The following is a 16,542-nucleotide window of genomic DNA, read 5'->3' as shown; positions in this document are numbered from 1 at the left end:
TCATCAGCTGTCCTACTAACATTCTGTATGTGCTAATGTCTTGTATCCATCACCTCCGCTAACTTCCCCAGCTACCCAGTGAGTTTGATATTATTATCCCTGTGTTACCAGTGAAGGAGCTGAAGCTCAGAGAAGTTAAGTAACTTGCCCACAGTCACCCAGAAGGCACAGCTGGGATTTTCACTCAAGTGTACCAACTTCCAAAGCCCTTGCTGTTCGGTATTGGACCAGGATCGCAGAGTTTGGAAAGGACTTCCCAGTACAAGGAGAAGGAGCTGGTGTTCCAGGGATGAGAAGGATCCGAGCAGGGAAAGCCATGACTGGTTCTCTGTTTCTCAAGGAAATGTCCGGTGGGGAAAGAGAAAGGAGGCAACAAACGGAATGTTAGTTATTGTTACATAATAAGAAAAGGTTTTTTTGAAACACTTTCTAAAAGTAAAATGTAACTTTTTAACTTATTTTTTTTTTAAATTTTTTTTTTCAACGTTTATTTATTTTTGGGACAGAGAGAGAGCATGGACGGGGGAGGGGCAGAGAGAGAGGGAGACACAGAATCGGAAACAGGCTCCAGGCTCTGAGCCATCAGCCCAGAGCCTGACGCGGGGCTCGAACTCACGAACCGCGAGATCGTGACCTGGCTGAAGTCGGACGCCTAACCGACTGCGCCACCCAGGTGCCCCGACTTTTTAACTTATTTTAAAAACAGATACAGAACCTGACACAAAACAAATAAGTTAATGAATTCTTTAATGGAGAAAACCCTTGTAACCACCACCCTCCAGTTCAAGAAACAACACCCTCCCAAACCCCAAAAGCCACTGCATGGGTGGGGTCCCAATCTCAGCTCCCCACCCCCATAAGTAACCACTATTCTTGACTTGTAGAGTTATTTCTCCCAGCGTTTAAAAACCAAATTAATGCCTGGGGGTGCCCGGGGGGCTCAGTCGGTTAAGCGTCCAACTTCTGATTTCGGCTCAGGTCGTGATCTCACGGTTTGTGAGAGCGTCGGTCTCTGTGCTGACAGTGCAGAGCCTCCTTGGGATTCTCTCTCTCCCTCTCTCTCTCTGTCCCTTCTCTGCTCATATGTGTGTGCACTCTCTCTCTCTCTCTCTCCCTAAAAACAAATAAACATTTTTAAAAAACTAAATTCAGATTTTTAAATGATCCACAGTTGTACAAAATAATGCTAAAGAAAAAATTATTCTGATACTTGTTAAAAGGGTAAGGAAGACTTCCTTCAAGATGTTGCAGTAAGGGAGAGAGAGAAGTTTGAAGTCAAAGCAGAGCAAAGACAGCTGGGGATTTATAGCTGACCGGCAGAGTGAGGGGGCTGGGGGTGGAAAATTACAAGAGGGGATATCAAGACATTCTTGCTAAGGGCAAGTCAAGGACTTAGAAGTCAAAGGTAGGGGACGAGGAACTTGGTCGAGTGTCAAGAGTGGGGGGATTTTTCCTAAACTGACTTGGTCAGATTCTTTGCTTAAGCAGGCAATGCAGGCCAGGCAAAGACAGGAGGAGCCTAACTAAAGTCTAGTCCGGGAGAGAAACAGAACCTATTAACAGAAAGAGCTTAATTTAACCTTACCTTTTATTTTCCAAAATAAGGAGTTAGCAAAATAAAATATTTAAAACAAATGAATTTTGTGCTATGTCAACTATAACTAATAAAGCTGGACATTTTAAAAATATGGATGTATTTAAAAGCAATATTTGTTTGTTTATTTATTTATTTTTCGAGAGAGAGAGCATGAGTGGTGGAGGCACAAAAAGAGAGGGAGAGAGATTCCAAGCAGGCTCCACTCTGTCAGAGCAGAGCCCAACGTGGGGCTCAAACCCATGAACCTTGAGATCAGGACCTGAGCTGAACTCCAGAGTCGGACACTCATCCAACTGAGCCACCCAGGTGCCCCCAAAGCAACATATATTTAAAAGCAAAATAGAACTACCTTATGATCCAGCAAATGCAATACCCTATGGGGTATTTCCCCAAGAACACAAGAACATTAATTCAAAGGGTTACTTGCACCCCTATGTTTACGGCAGCATTGTTTATAATAGCCAAGATATGGATATAGCCCAGGTGTCCACTGATTGTTGAATTGATAAAGAAGATGTGGTTGGGGCCCCTGGGGGGCTCAGTTGGCTAAGAGTTCCACTCTGGATTTCGGCTCAGGTCATGATCTCACGGTTCATGGGTTTGAGCCCCACATTGGGCTCTGCACTGGCCAGTGTGGAGCCTGCTTGGGATTATCTCTCTCTCTCTCTCTCTCTCTCTCTCTCTCTCTCTGTCTCTCCCCTGATATATCTCTCAAAATAAATAAATAAATGTAAAACAATTTTAAAATCTCTTTTAAAAAAACATGTGGCATATATATACAACGGAATATTATTCAGCCACAAAGAGAAAGGAAATCTCGCCATTTGCAATGACATGGATGGAACTACAGAATATAATGCTAACTAAGCAAAATCAGAGAAAGACGAATACCATATGATTTCACTCATATGTGGAATTTAAGAAGCAAAACAGACAAGCAAAGGGGAAAAAATAAGAGAGAGAGAAAGCGTGCTCTTAATTCTAGAGGACTAGTGTGGTTACCAGAGGGGAGGTGAACTAGGTGACGGCGAGTAAGGAGTGCCCTTGTCTTAATGAGCATGGGGCGAGGTCTGGGAGTGCTGAATTACTAAACTCTACACCTGAAACTAATATAACATTCCGTTAACTGGAATTAAGATTAAAACGCTAAATAAACAAACAAACACGCTGAGAAACAATAAAAGTGATTTCCCTCTGAAACTTAGTTTCCATTAAAGCTAAGACTTTCCAAGCGACAGCGAAGAGGACGTGGGATTTTCCGAGCTCAGGGGGAACCGGCCAGGACAGGATTTTAACCGAGGCTACAGGGACTGTTCTCCCTCAAGAGTCAAAGATACAGTATCATTTCACATCCAACTGTCAGATTCCCTGCGGTGCAAGGCTGTTGAGGGACTCAAGCGCCAAACTGAAAGGCGGGGGTGCTGCTGCTTCTCCTATCTCTGAAAACCCAACCGTGCAGAAGTAGAAATGCCGCAAACCTGGGTGCTTTGGAGGGTTGGCATTTGGAATTGATTTTGTCGCAGCTGAACCATAATCTCTAAAACTATCAGCGACCTAGCACGGTGGTTCTCAAATTTCTGCATACGCTGGAGTAACGTGGAACACTTGCAAAAATGCAGATTTCTGGACGCCACTCCTAGAGTTTCTGACTGAGAGCTTCTGGGACGATGGCCTGGAATTTGCATTTATGACAAGTACCAGGTGGGTGCAGGCACCACCCGTCGCGAACCCCCGCGTACGTCGTCCCCTTAGGTGTGTCGGCTCTCAGCTTCCCCCTTCGGTCCTCTCCAGGCAGCCAGGGAGCAAGGAGACCCTGGTTGAAGTCCAACCCCGGGACGCCTTATCAAGCTGCTGACAGTCGGGCCTCCCGATTGCCCGTCCAAAGGGACCCTCCCACCCGCAGCCACTAGCAAAATCCAGATAGAGCCACCCTGGGGTCACGCGCCCGCCCGCGCCTCCCGGGCTCCTCCGCGCCCCTCCCTGCCGCGGGCCACGGCTCCCTGGTCGCCGGGCGGAGCCGGCGCGGGGCTGACTGCAGGGCCGACGAGGGGAGGAGCAGGGGCGGAGCGGGGGCGGGGGCGGGGGCGGAGCCGGCGCGCGGCTGGCTGCAGGGCCGACGAGGGGCGGCGCCAGGCCGCGGGTCCTCGGCCGAGCGACGCGGGGCGGCTGGCCGGCGCGCTGACTGCGGAGCGGAGAGGCCGGAGGATGGACTTGCCCGGGGCTGCTCGCCTTCTCTGTCTGCTGCTGGTGCCGCTGCTGCTGGGCCCTGCGCGCGGCCTGCGCGTAAGTCCGCAGGAGAGGGGGCAGGCTGGCGGGGTCCGGGCTGCGGCGGCGGCCAGCGGGGGTTCTGCGGGCCGTGGGCCCGGGGCTCCCGAGTGCGCCCCGGCAGGCAGGCAGGCCGGCAGGCAGCCGACGGGGCGCAGGCAGTGGGCCGGCCCTCCCGTCGGGGGCGGGGCGGGCCGGGCGGGGCGCGCGTCCTTCCCGGTAGCTCTGCGGCTCGCGTGCTCTGCCCGCGTTTCCCCTTTCGTTTGGACCCACTTCCCCGTCGGTGCAAGGACGGGGCGAGACGAGGTGCGCCCAGGCCCTTGCAGCCTTGCAGGTTTCCGGAGCGCGCAGTATTGGAGGCGCCGTGGGCTCTGGCGTGAGGCGCCCTCCCTTGCCCATTTCGGGAGCTGCTGAGCGCTCCGGAAGGAGAAAAATGGGGTCAGGAGAGGCCCGCGCGCTGGAAGCGTTGGATTGATTTCCTTCGAAGTGTTGTCTTTTCAAACATCTCGTCCCCTTCTCGGCACTCCCTGCTGCCTGCTTTTGGCTTGGGTTTCCCGGATCTTCAGGGTCTGGCGGTGCAGGCCAAGGGTGGGCCAGAGGTAGGCTGTAGGTGGTGGCCCGCGTTGCTGGAGGGGGGTCTGGCGGAGCAAGTAGGTGAGTTGGTGGAGCGGGCGAGATTGGCGGGGGAGATGGACAGCCCCAGTTCACTTGTCAGAGCTAAAGCGGGGGCCTAGGGGCCTCCAGACCGCCGCCTGGGGAGGCCAGCATCACAGCCGCGGAAAGGTTGGCGGGTGGGGGGCGGGCAGGCAATCGAAATGGGCACCTGTCTCCCTGCACGTTCGGCGAACCGGCTGTGGTTCCTCCGAAAGTTTGGATGGGCCGAGGCTGGGGCGTGTTTTCAGTAGAAGGTGGTGGAATTTGGGCCCATTGACTTGTAAATTGCACCGCTGCTAAAAGGCTTTCAGTAACTTGCCTAGGCAGAGAGAGGTCATACTTTAAAGCCAAGGGTGAAAATTTTAAGTAGTTGAAAAACACCTGCTGAAAACAGTGGAACATGGGGTTCTTGGGGAAAGATCACTAAAATCGAGTTCTTGCTAACTTCCATCTCTGGTCTGTGGTTTCCACGCTCCGTTTTTGTTTTTGTTTTTGTTTTTGTTGTCTAAAAGGCCTGAAGGAGCCCTTGAGTGAGAGCTACGCAGCTTTGAGAACCACTGGCCAGGGGGCACTGGGGAGCAGTTCCCGGGAACATTGGCAGAGAGAGAGGAGGAGGGTGGATTTTAACCCGTACCTGGGAGGGTTGGGGGAAGGGAGAGATGGGCATCTATGGATAAGCTTGTGGACAGGGCAGCCCCCTGGGCTAACTTTATCTTAGAAATTAAAAGAGAAAATTTTAAACTATTTATTAACTTATTTCAGAAATAATCGTTACAGGTTCACAAACTATATTTATATATATAACTATATATTAACTGTATATATATACACACACACATATATTTTGAAAAATAACAATATTTCTCCCCAGAGCTTAGGAGGAAGAGTGGCACTGTTTTACGTTTTTGCAAATGTCTTTCATGTCTGTCAAGTCCTTGCCAGGTCACATGTCACAGAGCCTCACGAGGGGTCCACTATGCACTCGTGAGGGAATGAGAATGGAAAAGGCAGGTACAGCCTAGGGTTATCGTGGAAATCGTTTTGACCACATGATCCTCCCGCGAGGCTCGCCCCAGACCACACTTTGCAAGCTGCAAATTTAGGATAATGTTTTTCTTATTATAAAAACAAAAAAGTTCCTGTGCTTTGTGGAAACACTTTTACATATTTTCAGAACACTGTAAGTGAGAAAATGAGAACTGCCCATCACGTTACAATCCGCTGTGTCTGTATTTTAATAATCAAGTGTGGCAACCGCCAGATTTGAGTGGCTTGGATTCCAGGCGGGTTGGGTAGATGTGAGTGGCCTTCAGGTTTTGGATGGGGACAAGGAAGCTCTAATATCCCACAAAGCTGACGCGGGTTCCTGGTTGCAGGCGGAGCTGACCTGGAAACCTCTCCTTGGCCACTGTCCTTTCTAAGGAGCTCACCTTCTAGAGCCCGCCCGCCCAGAACTGGCAGGGGACCCTCTTAGGAGCAGAGAAAATGGCGATCTTCAGGCAGCTGTCCCTGCGTGCAAAGGCTGCCCTGGCCGCCGGCACTGTCTTCGTGTCCATGATTGTGTCCCGCTCCTGTCTGGCGGGGAGCCTTGAGCTCCGGGCCTGGCGTTGGCTGTTCCGCCTGCAGCTCGCCCTGTTTGCCAACTCGCTCATGCTCATTGGCTCCCTCTACATCTGGCGGAGCACAGTCAGCAACCTCAGCCACTGCCCGGGCGCCCAGTCCGCCTGTTTCCAGCTCTGGAAGATGGCGGTTGTGGTGTTTCTGGCCCTGGCCCATTCCAGCTTCTTCACCATGCTCTTTTTAGTGGCCGAGGAGCCCTATCTCTTCTCCTTGGCAGCCTACTCCTGCCTCGGGGCGTACATCATCATGGTCTTCTTCCTCTGCACCCTCAGTGGCATAGAGCAGGCCTATCAGCTCGTGGCCTGGCGCAGCGGCAGGGTCGTGGGCGGCCTCGACAAGACAAGGAAGGTGGCGGTCAGGCCGGCCCTGGCGGTGGCAGTGACCGCTGTGCTCAGTGTGGCTGGGCTTCTGAACGCCGCCCAGCCCCCGGCCGTGAAGACCGTGCAGGTGCCCGTCCGTCAGCTGCCTCCCTCGATGGACGGCCTCAAGATCGCGCTCCTCTCCGACATCCACTTGGGCCCCACCGTGGGCAGGACCAAGATGGAGATGTTCGTGAGGACGGTGAACGTGCTGCAGCCAGACGTCACAGTGATCGTGGGGGACCTCTGTGACGCGGAAGCCTCCACCCTGCGGACGGCGGTCGCTCCTCTGGACCAGCTTCGCTCGCGCCTCGGCGCCTACTTCGTCACGGGGAACCACGAGTACTACACGTCGGACGTCAGCAACTGGTTCGCGCTGCTGGAATCCCTGAACGTCAGGCCCCTTCACAACGAGAACGTGAGGATTTCCGCCACGGGGGCCCAAGCCGGGGGCGCTGAGGACGACGACGACTGGATCTGCTTGGCTGGGGTGGATGACATCGAGGCGGACATCCTGCACTACTACGGCCACGGCATGGACCTGGTCAAGGCCCTGGGGGGCTGCCGCCCGGACCGCCCCACCATCTTGCTGGCTCACCAGCCCCTGGCTGCCAAGAGAGCCCTGCAGGCCCGGCCGGATATTAGCCTCATTCTTTCTGGGCACACGCATGCCGGGCAGATCTTCCCCTTGAACGTGGCAGCCTATCTCCTGAACCCCTTCTTCGCCGGCCTCTACCAGGTGGCCCAGACCACGTTTGTGTACGTCAGCCCGGGCACCGCCTACTATGGGATCCCCATGAGACTGGGCACCAGGGCAGAGATTACCGAGCTCATCCTGCGGCGGGCTCCTTGAACCTGGCCCTGCCCTGTGCGCCCCTTCAGAGTCCTCGCCCTTCACCCTCCGTCCCTCTCCAGAGCGGGTGGCCTGCTTCACCCCCTGCAGCCTCTGCTGCCCAGCCCTGCCCACGCACGCTCGGCCACAAGCCTGGCTTGAGCAGTAACTTGCCCTGGGGCTGCCTGGCGAGCATGGGCTGGTTTCCTCCGCAGACGGCCAGTTGCTTATTTATGTGTATCTGCGAGGCCACTGACGTCCCATATGTCACAACAAGCGTCCCTTTTCCAGGTGACGCGGAGTGAGCCCTCCTTGTCCGCAGAGCTCACAGGGCCACACCGAAACGGGGTTGCCTGAAAGGGACACCTTTAAAAGCAGAACAGAGAGGAACACTGGCGGTCTGAAACCCTCTGTAGGACTTGGGCAGTTTCCAGCATCACTGGAAGGAGCTTCTGGGGAAGGGGCGGGGTGGCCAGGTAAGCCAGAACAGGCAAGAGGGAGGCCCCTCTGGCCACTGGAGAAGAATGGTTTCTTTTCCCCGCTGGCTCTGGCAGAGTCACCTTTACTGAGGGCATCAGCCAAACCCGCGGGGACACAGGGCTCGTGCTGTCCCGGGCCTTGAGTGATAACTTTTACTGCCTGTGCTCCTGGGCCTTTGGGATCGGGGGTGGGCTAGAAAGACACAGGAGCACGGTGGTAGGCGATGGGATGCTGAGGGTTCCGCTGCTGAGGAACTCAGAGGGGGCTTCCCTCCCTTGGCTCCCTTTATGCACCGCTTGGGGGAGGTGATGAAGGACAGGCTACTTTTCCCTGTTTGAAGGTGAGGAGACTGAGGCCGAGGGAAGTAGGGCATTGGCAGAATGACAGGGTATGTAGGAGATTCTTGGCTAGAAGCCGGGTCCCCTGCCTCCTTTTCCGCTGTCCCGTGGGTAAGTAGTTGTATCTGTTACAAGCGAGTGCAGGATTCAGACACATCTGACTGTGCAAAGAGAACGCACAGGGCTTAGAGCCTGCTGGTCTTTCAGAGTGGTTTGCTTGAGGCTGGTTTCCATTTGTCCACGATTACTCGGGCCAGAGCCCGGAAGGAGGTTGGCCGGTTTCAGCGTAGGGTGTCTGTTACCCTGGAAGAAGAGTCAGGAGGCTGCGTGCCCCTCCCCGGCGCCCCACCCCCACCCCTCACCCCGGGTTCGGGTCTGTGTCTTGTGAGGCACCGAGGTTTGCTCTCCACGGGGGAAGCTGGGAGCTGCGCGGGGAGCGGCAGGGCTTCGTGCTCTGTCGGGGCCTCCAGGCCTTTCCCTCCCCTGGGCCCCGGCTGTGGGTGGCCGGGACTGTCTTCCCTGCTGGGTGGCCTCTGCTCCCACACCCACCCCTCCATCCCCCACCCCGTCAGCGTTATCCTGGGGCTCTGGCCATAGGACCGTGGTGCCATGCGGCCGGGCTCTCGACCCTCTGGAGTGACCCCACCCTGCCGGCCAAGCCTCTTGGGCCAGAGGCCAGATACGCTTTGACCCTGAGGCCGAGGTCAGTAAGCTCTCCTCTTAGAAAAAGTTGCACTGGGAAGCTTGGCGACCGCGGCTCAGCGGTGGCCCTTTTGTGATTGAGAGTCTTTCTCCACCGCCCTGCCTGGAGAGGCTCACCCGCTGCTCCTGGGTCAGGTAGCGGCCCGCACGGGACTTGACCTCACTGAGCCGCGGTTTCCCTCACCTGAAAATGAGGATAACTTAGCTACCTCCGGATGGTTTCACGGGGAGAGTATTGAGGCGTGGCGTCAGGTACGCGGGGCGCAGTCCGTCAGGAGGCACTGGGTGGTGTCAGTATTTAAACACCACGTGGGCATGCCAACCGCGTCAGGCACGGGCGCCCGGAGGCACCTGTTCTGAAGCAGTAAACCGGGGAGTGTGAGTGGGTAACCCGCTGCCAGGGGCCAGCGATCAGGGTCAAGGCGGCAACTGCTAGGGTTTGCTTTCCTTGCCTGTGCTGCTGGGTCCGGTGCGCATTCTGCCTCAGGGGGTTTCTTCAGCCTCCTCCTTGCCTTCCCGTGTACGACAGAGTCCCCGGGGATCCTGGGGGCCACCTCTCCGGTCGGCAGGCAGCGAAGATGCTGACGGTGAGCCCGCCAGGCAAGTTTCACATGTGTCTTCGAGTCGAGATTTCAGTGGGTTCCTCGTTTTGTATCCCCTTGTGTTTCGTCGTCCTTGCGGCCGGGAGCAAGTTTGGAGAGCACGACCCTGGCCTTTCTTCTCATACAGTTGATAGACGGCGGGATCACAGGAGAGGTGGCCTTGCGCGGGGTGCCAGGCCAGCTCCCAGGTTCTGACCCCCTTCTCCACGGTGCCACGCCTAGCTCGCCACCCCGTCCTGGCCTCGGGATGATTGTGCTTCCAAACCCTCCCTCTGCCTCGGGACCTGACCCTGTTTTGTGGATCATTCTAGTTGCCTTTCCAGTTCTGTTTTGTGTGGATTTCACCAGACCACGCGGCCTGATGCCGTTTTTCTGGCACCTTCCGGCACACCTGTGGTGGTCGACCTGCCTACCCGGTTATTTTGCCGCTTTCTTCAGTGTGGCTCTTTCTCACCCCGTGGCCTGAGCTTTGCGATGTTGGCTTCCTTATGTTTTGTCTTGGACTTTGTGTCTTTTTTCTCTTGGATGCCATCAGGCAGGGCCATCCTGTGTGCCTTGGGAGTACTCCGTACCTTCTCACGCCTGCTTTGTATTCCACGACGTGGAATTGTTCCCGGCAGAAGCTGGCGGGCCACTCCCCACGGCACCCTTTGCACCTCTGTTCCCCGTTCCTCCTCATTTACTTGCCTTCTTTGTTTTGTTGGGTTTTGGCTGGGGGAGGCGGTGAGGAACATTTACTTGAAGCTTGAAAATTCTTTCAATTTTCTTTTAGTTTCCTTTTTTTTTTTTTAATTTGTTAAACACAAGTTGAGATGTAATGCTTTATTTTTTAATGTTTATTTTTTTATTAAAAAAAAATTTTTTTTTAACGTTTATTTATTTTTGAGACAGAGAGAGACAGAGCATGAACGGGGGAGGGGCAGAGAGAGAGGGAGACACAGAATCGGAAACAGGCTCCAGGCTCTGAACCATCAGCCCAGAGCCCGACGCGGGGCTCGAACTCACAGACCGTGAGATCGTGACCTGAGCTGAAGTCGGACGCTCAACCAACTGAGCCACCCAGGCGCCCCTAATGTTTATTTATTTTTGAGAGGGACAGAGACAGAATGCGAGTGGGTTAGGGGCAGAGGGAGAGGGAGACACAGAATCTGAAGCACTGAGCTGTCAGCCCAGAGCCCGACGCGGGGTTCGAACTCACGAGCTGTGAGATCATGACCTGAGCCGAAGTCAGATGTTAGGCGCCCCAAAATGTAATGCTTTTTTTTTTTAATTTTTTTTTGACTTTTATTTTATTTTTTTTGAGACAGAGAGAGACAGAGCATGAACGGGGGAGGGGCAGAGAGAGAGGGAGACACAGAATCCGAAACAGGCTCCAGGCTCTGAGCCATCAGCCCAGAGCCCGACGCGGGGCTCGAACTCACGGACCGCGAGATCGTGACCTGAGCTGAAGTCGGACGCTCAACCGACTGAGCCACCCAGGCGCCCCTGTAATGCTTTTTAAAAATGAACAATAGTGTGTGATAAATTCATGCTATTCCATCCTTTCCAAACATCCAAGCACCCTTTTCTGCCTTTATTTTGTTTTAAACTTTCTTACCGTGAAATGTAAAAACATTCACAAAGTAGAGAGGGTCGCATCGCGAGTCCCCAGGCACTTACTCGTCATGCAGCTTCAACAGTTAAGACCATCCTGTCGTTCTTTCTCAGGTACTGCTGCCTCATACTCTTTCTTCTTTGGCTGGAATGTGTTGAAGCAAGTCTTAGACAGCATAACTTCACCCAAAAATACTTTACAAAAAGCGTATCCATAATGCCATTGTACCCAATAAAAGTAATAGTAATTCTTGGTTTTTAAGTAATCTCTACACCCAACGTGGGGCTCGAATTCATAACCCCCCCAATCAGGAGTCGCATGTTCTAGTGACTGAGCCAGCCAGGTGCCCTGGTAATAGAGATTCTTTAAAATCATTTAATACCTAGGTAGGGGATCTGGGGCTAGAAGCCAGGCTTTCTACCTCTTGATAAAGGTGTTTTCGTCTCCCACCATTTCAGGGTTAAGTAGTTGTATCTGTGACAGGTGAGCCCAGGATTAAATGCAATTAACTGTGTAGAGAATTTGTGTTCAGTTTTTCCTGATTATCTCAGTTGTCTTTTTTTCATCGTGATTAAAAACACCTAGTGTCAAATTGATCATCTTAATGATTTTTAGGTGTGCCATTCAGTAGTGTTAAGCGTATTTCCGTTGTTGAAGACTCCATTCCTTTTTAAGGCTGCATAATGTTCCCTTGTAGGTACATACTACGTTTTGTTTATCCGTCCACCCATCAGTGGACTTCTGGGTCGTTTCCACCTCTCGTCTGCTGTGAATGGTGCTGCGACGAACACGGGTGTGCAAACATGTCTTCGAGGCCCCGCTTTCTGTTCTTTTGGATGCACACCCAGGGGTGGGACTGTCGGATCATATGTTAGTTCTGTTTTTCATTGTTTTGTGGAAGCTCACTACTGTTTTCTGTAGCAGTTCCACGATTTTACGTTCCCACCACAAGGTACAAGGGCTCCGGTTTCTCTACGTCTCTACGTCCCACTTGCTCCTTGTTTTGATAATGGAGTGAAGTGATATTGTGGTTTGGATTTGCATTTCTCTGATGATTAGTGATGTTGAGCATCTTTCTCTGTGCATATTAGCTACTAGTCCATCATCTTTGGAGAAATGTCCACTCAAGCCGTTCGCCTCTTTTTCAAATCAGGTTATTCGATTTTTGTTTTTATTATAGGAGGTCTTTATATATTCTCGGTATTGACCCCTTATCAGATAAATGATTTGCAAATATTTTCTCTCATTCCAAAGACTGACTTTTCACTCTATTGGTTGTGCCCCTTGACAGGCAAAAATTTTTAAGCTTGATGTCCTATTTGTCTGTCTTTGTTTTTTGCCTGTGCTTTGGTGTCATATCCCCCAAATAATTAACCGAATCCAGTGTTGAAGATTTTCCCCTTTGATTCCTTCTAGGAGTTTTATGGTTTTGGGTGTAATATTTAGGTCTTTGGGCCATTTTGAGTTAATTTTTATATATGGTATAAGGTAAGAGTCCAATTTAATTTTTTTGTATGTGGATATCCAGTTTTCCCAACACCACGTCTTTTTTTTTTTTTTTTTTTTTAGTTTACTTTTGAAAGAGAGAGAGAGAGAGAGAGAGAGAGAGAGAGAGAATATCCAAAGCAGGCTCCAGGCTCAGCTGTCAGAAGTGCCCAATGTGGGGCTCAAACTCATGGACCGTGAGATTATGACCTGAGCTGAAGTTGGATGCTTAATTGACTCAGCCACCCGGGTGCCTCTCCCAACACCGTTTTTTGAGGAGACTGTCCATTCCCTGTCAAGTGATCTGAGAGTCCTTGTGAAGACCGTCTGAGCATATATGTGAGGGTTTATTTCTGGCCTCTCTAGCCTATTCCATTGGTCTGTTTGTGTTCTTATGCCAGTATCACACTGTTGATTACTGTAGCTTTGTAATGTCTTTTGGTATCAGGAAGTGTGAGTCTTCAAACTTTGTCCTCCTTTTTCAAAATTGTTTTTGGCTACTTGGGGTTCCTTGAAATTCCATATGAAATTTAGGATGAATTTCTGCAAAAAATGGGGCGGGATTTCGATAGAGATTGTGTTGAATCTGTGTATCACATTGGGTAGAATGGACGTCTTAATGTTTGTTCCTCTAATCCTTTCTTTCATTTCTTTAAGCAATGTTTTGTAGTTTTCCGTGTATGAGTCTCACCTCCTTGTTTAAGTTTATTAAGTATTTTTTTAAATGCTGTTGTAAATGAAGTTGTTTTCTTAATTTCCTTTTCGGATTGTTCATTGTCAGTGTATAGAAATGCAACTGATTTTTATATGTTGATTTTGTATTCTGCTATTTTGCCGAAAATTTTTCATTAGTTGTAACAGTTTCTCTCTCTCTCTTTGGTATATGAAACTTTTCATTTGTTTTTCTTGCCTTGTTTCTCTGGCTAGGACTTCCAGGACTCTGTTGAATAGAAGTGGTGAGAGCAGGCATTCTTGCCTTGTTCCTGATCATAGAGGAAAAGTTGCAGTTTTCACCACTGAGTATGGTGTTGGCTGTGGGCTTTCGTATGCGGCCTTTAATATGTTGAGGTGATTTTCTCCTATTCCACGTTTGTTGAGTGTTCTGTCATTAAAATGGTGTTGAAGCTTGTCAAAACTATTTCTGCCTCAATTAAAATGATCATGTGGTTTTTGTCCTTTATTCTGTTAACATGGCGATTGATTTTCATATGTTGAATCATCTTTGCATTACAGGAATAAATCTTACTTGGTCATTGTATATAATGCCAAGTTGTTGAATTCACTTTGCTGGTATTTTATTAAGGATATTTGTATCAATATTCATCAGAAATATTCATCTGTAGGGGCACCTGGGTGGCTCAGTCGGTTAAGCATCCGACTTCGTCCCAGGTCATGATCTCATGGTTCATGAGTTCGAGCCCCACGTCGGACTCTGTGCTGACCGCTCGGAGCCTGGAGCCTGTGTCTCCCTCTCTCTCTCTGCCCCTCCCCAGCTCACGCTCGCTCGCTCTCTCTCTCTCTCTCTCTCTCTGTCAAAAATAAATAAAAACTTAAAAAAATCATTAAAAAAAAGAAATATTCGTCTATAGTTTTCTTGTTATGTCTTGTCTGGCTTAGGTATTAGAATAATGTTGGCCTTATAGAATGAGCTTTAGAAATATTTTCTCCACTTTGATTTTTTGCAAGTGTTTCAAGAAAATTGGTGTTGATTCTTCTTTAAATGTTTGGTAGAATTCTCTGGTGAAGCCATCTAGTCCTGGATTTTTCTTTGAGATTTTCAGTTAGCGACTCAATTTTCTTTCTAATTATTGGTCTCCTCAGATTTTCTATTTCTTTGTGATTCAGTCTTGGTAGGTTGTATATTTCTAGGAGTTTTTTCATTTGTTCTAGATTACCCAGTTTGTTGGCATATTATCATTCATAGTAGCATCTTACGATCTTTTTTTATTTCTGTGGCATCAGTTGTAACATCTCCTCTTTTATTTCTCTTTTTTTATTTTTTTTTTAATTAAAAAAAATTTTTTTTTTTCAACGTTTATTTATTTTTGGGACAGAGAGAGACAGAGCATGAACGGGGGAGGGGCAGAGAGAGAGGGAGACACAGAATCGGAAACAGGCTCCAGGCTCTGAGCCATCAGCCCAGAGCCTGACGCGGGGCTCGAACTCCCGGACCGCGAGATCGTGACCTGGCTGAAGTTGGACGCTTAACCGACTGCGCCACCCAGGCGCCCCTCCTCTTTTATTTCTGATTTAGTTATTTGAGTCTTCTCTCTTTCTTAATCTAGCTAAAGGTTTGTAAATTTTATTGATTTAAAAAAAAAACTCCGTTTCATTGATTTTTTTTTTTTTCTGCTGTTTTTCTATTCTCTCATTTATCTCTGCTCTGATTTTTATTATTTCCTTTCTGTTAGCTTTTGGTTTAGTTTATTTGGCTTCTTCAGGAATTACGTCTTTTTACAGTTCTTTTGTTAGAATCATAATCTAGAAACAAGCTCCAGGGGCACCTGGGTGGCTCGGTTGGGCGTCCGACTCTTGATTTTGGCTCTGGTCGTGATCTCACAGTTTGTGGGATTGAGCTCCACAGAGCCCACTTGGGATTCTCCCCCTCTCCCCCACTCTCCGTCTCTCTCGAAAATAAATAAATAAACCTAAAAAATAAAAAATAAAAACAAGGTCCATATACCGTATGTGATATATTTCTTAAATCTAAGTCTATAAAACATCCTCCCTTCTTTGTGTCGTTTCCTTGGTCAAGTTACCTGGATATTATTTCTTCGTATTTCGTACATTTTGGATTTGTGGTAACGTTTACTGTGTTGTACTATCCCTCATTTTCTGTGAACTGGCAGAGCTAGAGATCTATAAAAGTTACAGCTGGAGGCTGGATAGAATCACGTTCAACTTTTTTCTTTTTTGGCAGGAAGACTTCACTGCTTTCAGTGATGCTAAGACTGACCCAGGTGTTGCCAGCTTGACCCTGACCCCTCCACGAGAAAGTTCCTCATCATCTTCTCCTCTATGACTGTCCCAGCAGTCATTGACGGTTATTACCTAAAGTCACTGTTCCACTAGGGATTTCAAAATGATTTTTTTTTTAAGTTTGGTATATTTCATACAGAATTTAGTAGGCCAGAGTAGTGAATAGGCTTCCCAGGACTAGCTGGTCACTTAGCTTTTCTATATTCCAGAGACAATGGAAACTTCTGTTGCCTCTGCTCTGGATTCTGAAGGATTTCTGGAGCACTCAGAAAATCGAACCATGCCATCAGCCCCCAAAGTGGTGATTTTTCATTTCATCATTTCTCCTGTATTTACTAACTGTGGTTCTTCTACAAAGAATTCTCTTCATCAACTGATTGCTCTGAAAAAGTCTATAACGGAGGCAAGATAAATGCTAGACTCTTTCCCTCTATTCGTTGGTTTCCAGAAAGAAGAGTTGATTCCCCAGCAGACTGCAAAGATGAACCCATAAGCTTTTCTTTGGGTTGGGAGGGAGTATCATGAATTTGACTCTTTTCATATATCTGATATGTTTCAGTCCGTTGAAGTGATAAATCTTTTGATGCTCACAATCTCCTGTCCTTGGCCAGTTGGAGCCAGGTTGCTTCTGTGGCATTTTGTTGTGACCCTAATAGTTGTTGACAGTTTGGGGCTTATTTTGTACGTGTTTTGCCCCGGATTTGGACTAAGTAATTTCTGGAAGGAGTTCTGGGTTCCTTTTAGTGGGAAACATTTAGAGGCTGTGGTTTAAGTGTTAGAGGAGTTAAGTGCTGCTCGCTAGTGTCATTTCTAAGCTGTTTCAGTGGCTATTGCTAGGAAATATTTTTTTTAGGAAGAGAAAAAAAATAAGTTATATTAGTATTTCCAATTCAAATGGCAGATTATGGGCTTTTTTTTTTTTTTTAAAATAGACTCTATTTTAAAAGAGCAGCTTTATGTTCACAGCAAAATTGAGTGGAAGGTATAGAGATTTCCCACATAGCCCTGATTACAGGGTTTTTACCTCACTTTCTC

General features: G+C 49.4%; 2 protein-coding genes across 5 annotated transcripts in view; both read left to right on the top strand.

Moving 5' to 3' along the window:
- Positions 1-3,678: 3,678 nt before the first annotated feature.
- Positions 3,679-16,542, top strand: part of GLB1 (galactosidase beta 1) — a 95,145-nt gene continuing 82,281 nt past the window's right edge. For all 4 annotated transcript variants that reach the window (XM_045436696.1, XM_045436695.1, XM_045436697.1 and 1 more), the window contains exon 1: positions 3,679-3,880. In XM_045436696.1, the coding sequence (XP_045292652.1) occupies positions 3,803-3,880 (78 nt within the window). In that variant the 5' untranslated portion in view covers positions 3,679-3,802. The remainder of the gene's footprint in view (positions 3,881-16,542) is intronic.
- Positions 5,894-7,400, top strand: TMPPE (transmembrane protein with metallophosphoesterase domain). Its single transcript, XM_045436699.1, has one exon. The coding sequence runs from the start codon at positions 6,002-6,004 to the stop codon at positions 7,346-7,348; it is 1,347 nt and encodes a 448-aa protein (XP_045292655.1). The 5' UTR covers positions 5,894-6,001; the 3' UTR covers positions 7,349-7,400.

The sequence above is a fragment of the Leopardus geoffroyi genome, chromosome C2 (assembly GCF_018350155.1).
Source record: "Leopardus geoffroyi isolate Oge1 chromosome C2, O.geoffroyi_Oge1_pat1.0, whole genome shotgun sequence".
NCBI classification, from domain to species: domain Eukaryota; kingdom Metazoa; phylum Chordata; class Mammalia; order Carnivora; family Felidae; genus Leopardus; species Leopardus geoffroyi.
Note: the sequence above shows the minus strand (reverse complement) of the source record. Positions and strands in the feature narration are given on the sequence as shown.

What these genes read in the sequence shown, in the direction of transcription:
- TMPPE (XM_045436699.1), top strand. Translation starts at nt 6,002, where the DNA reads ATGGCGATCTTCAGGCAGCTGTCCCTGCGTGCAAAGGCTGCCCTGGCC.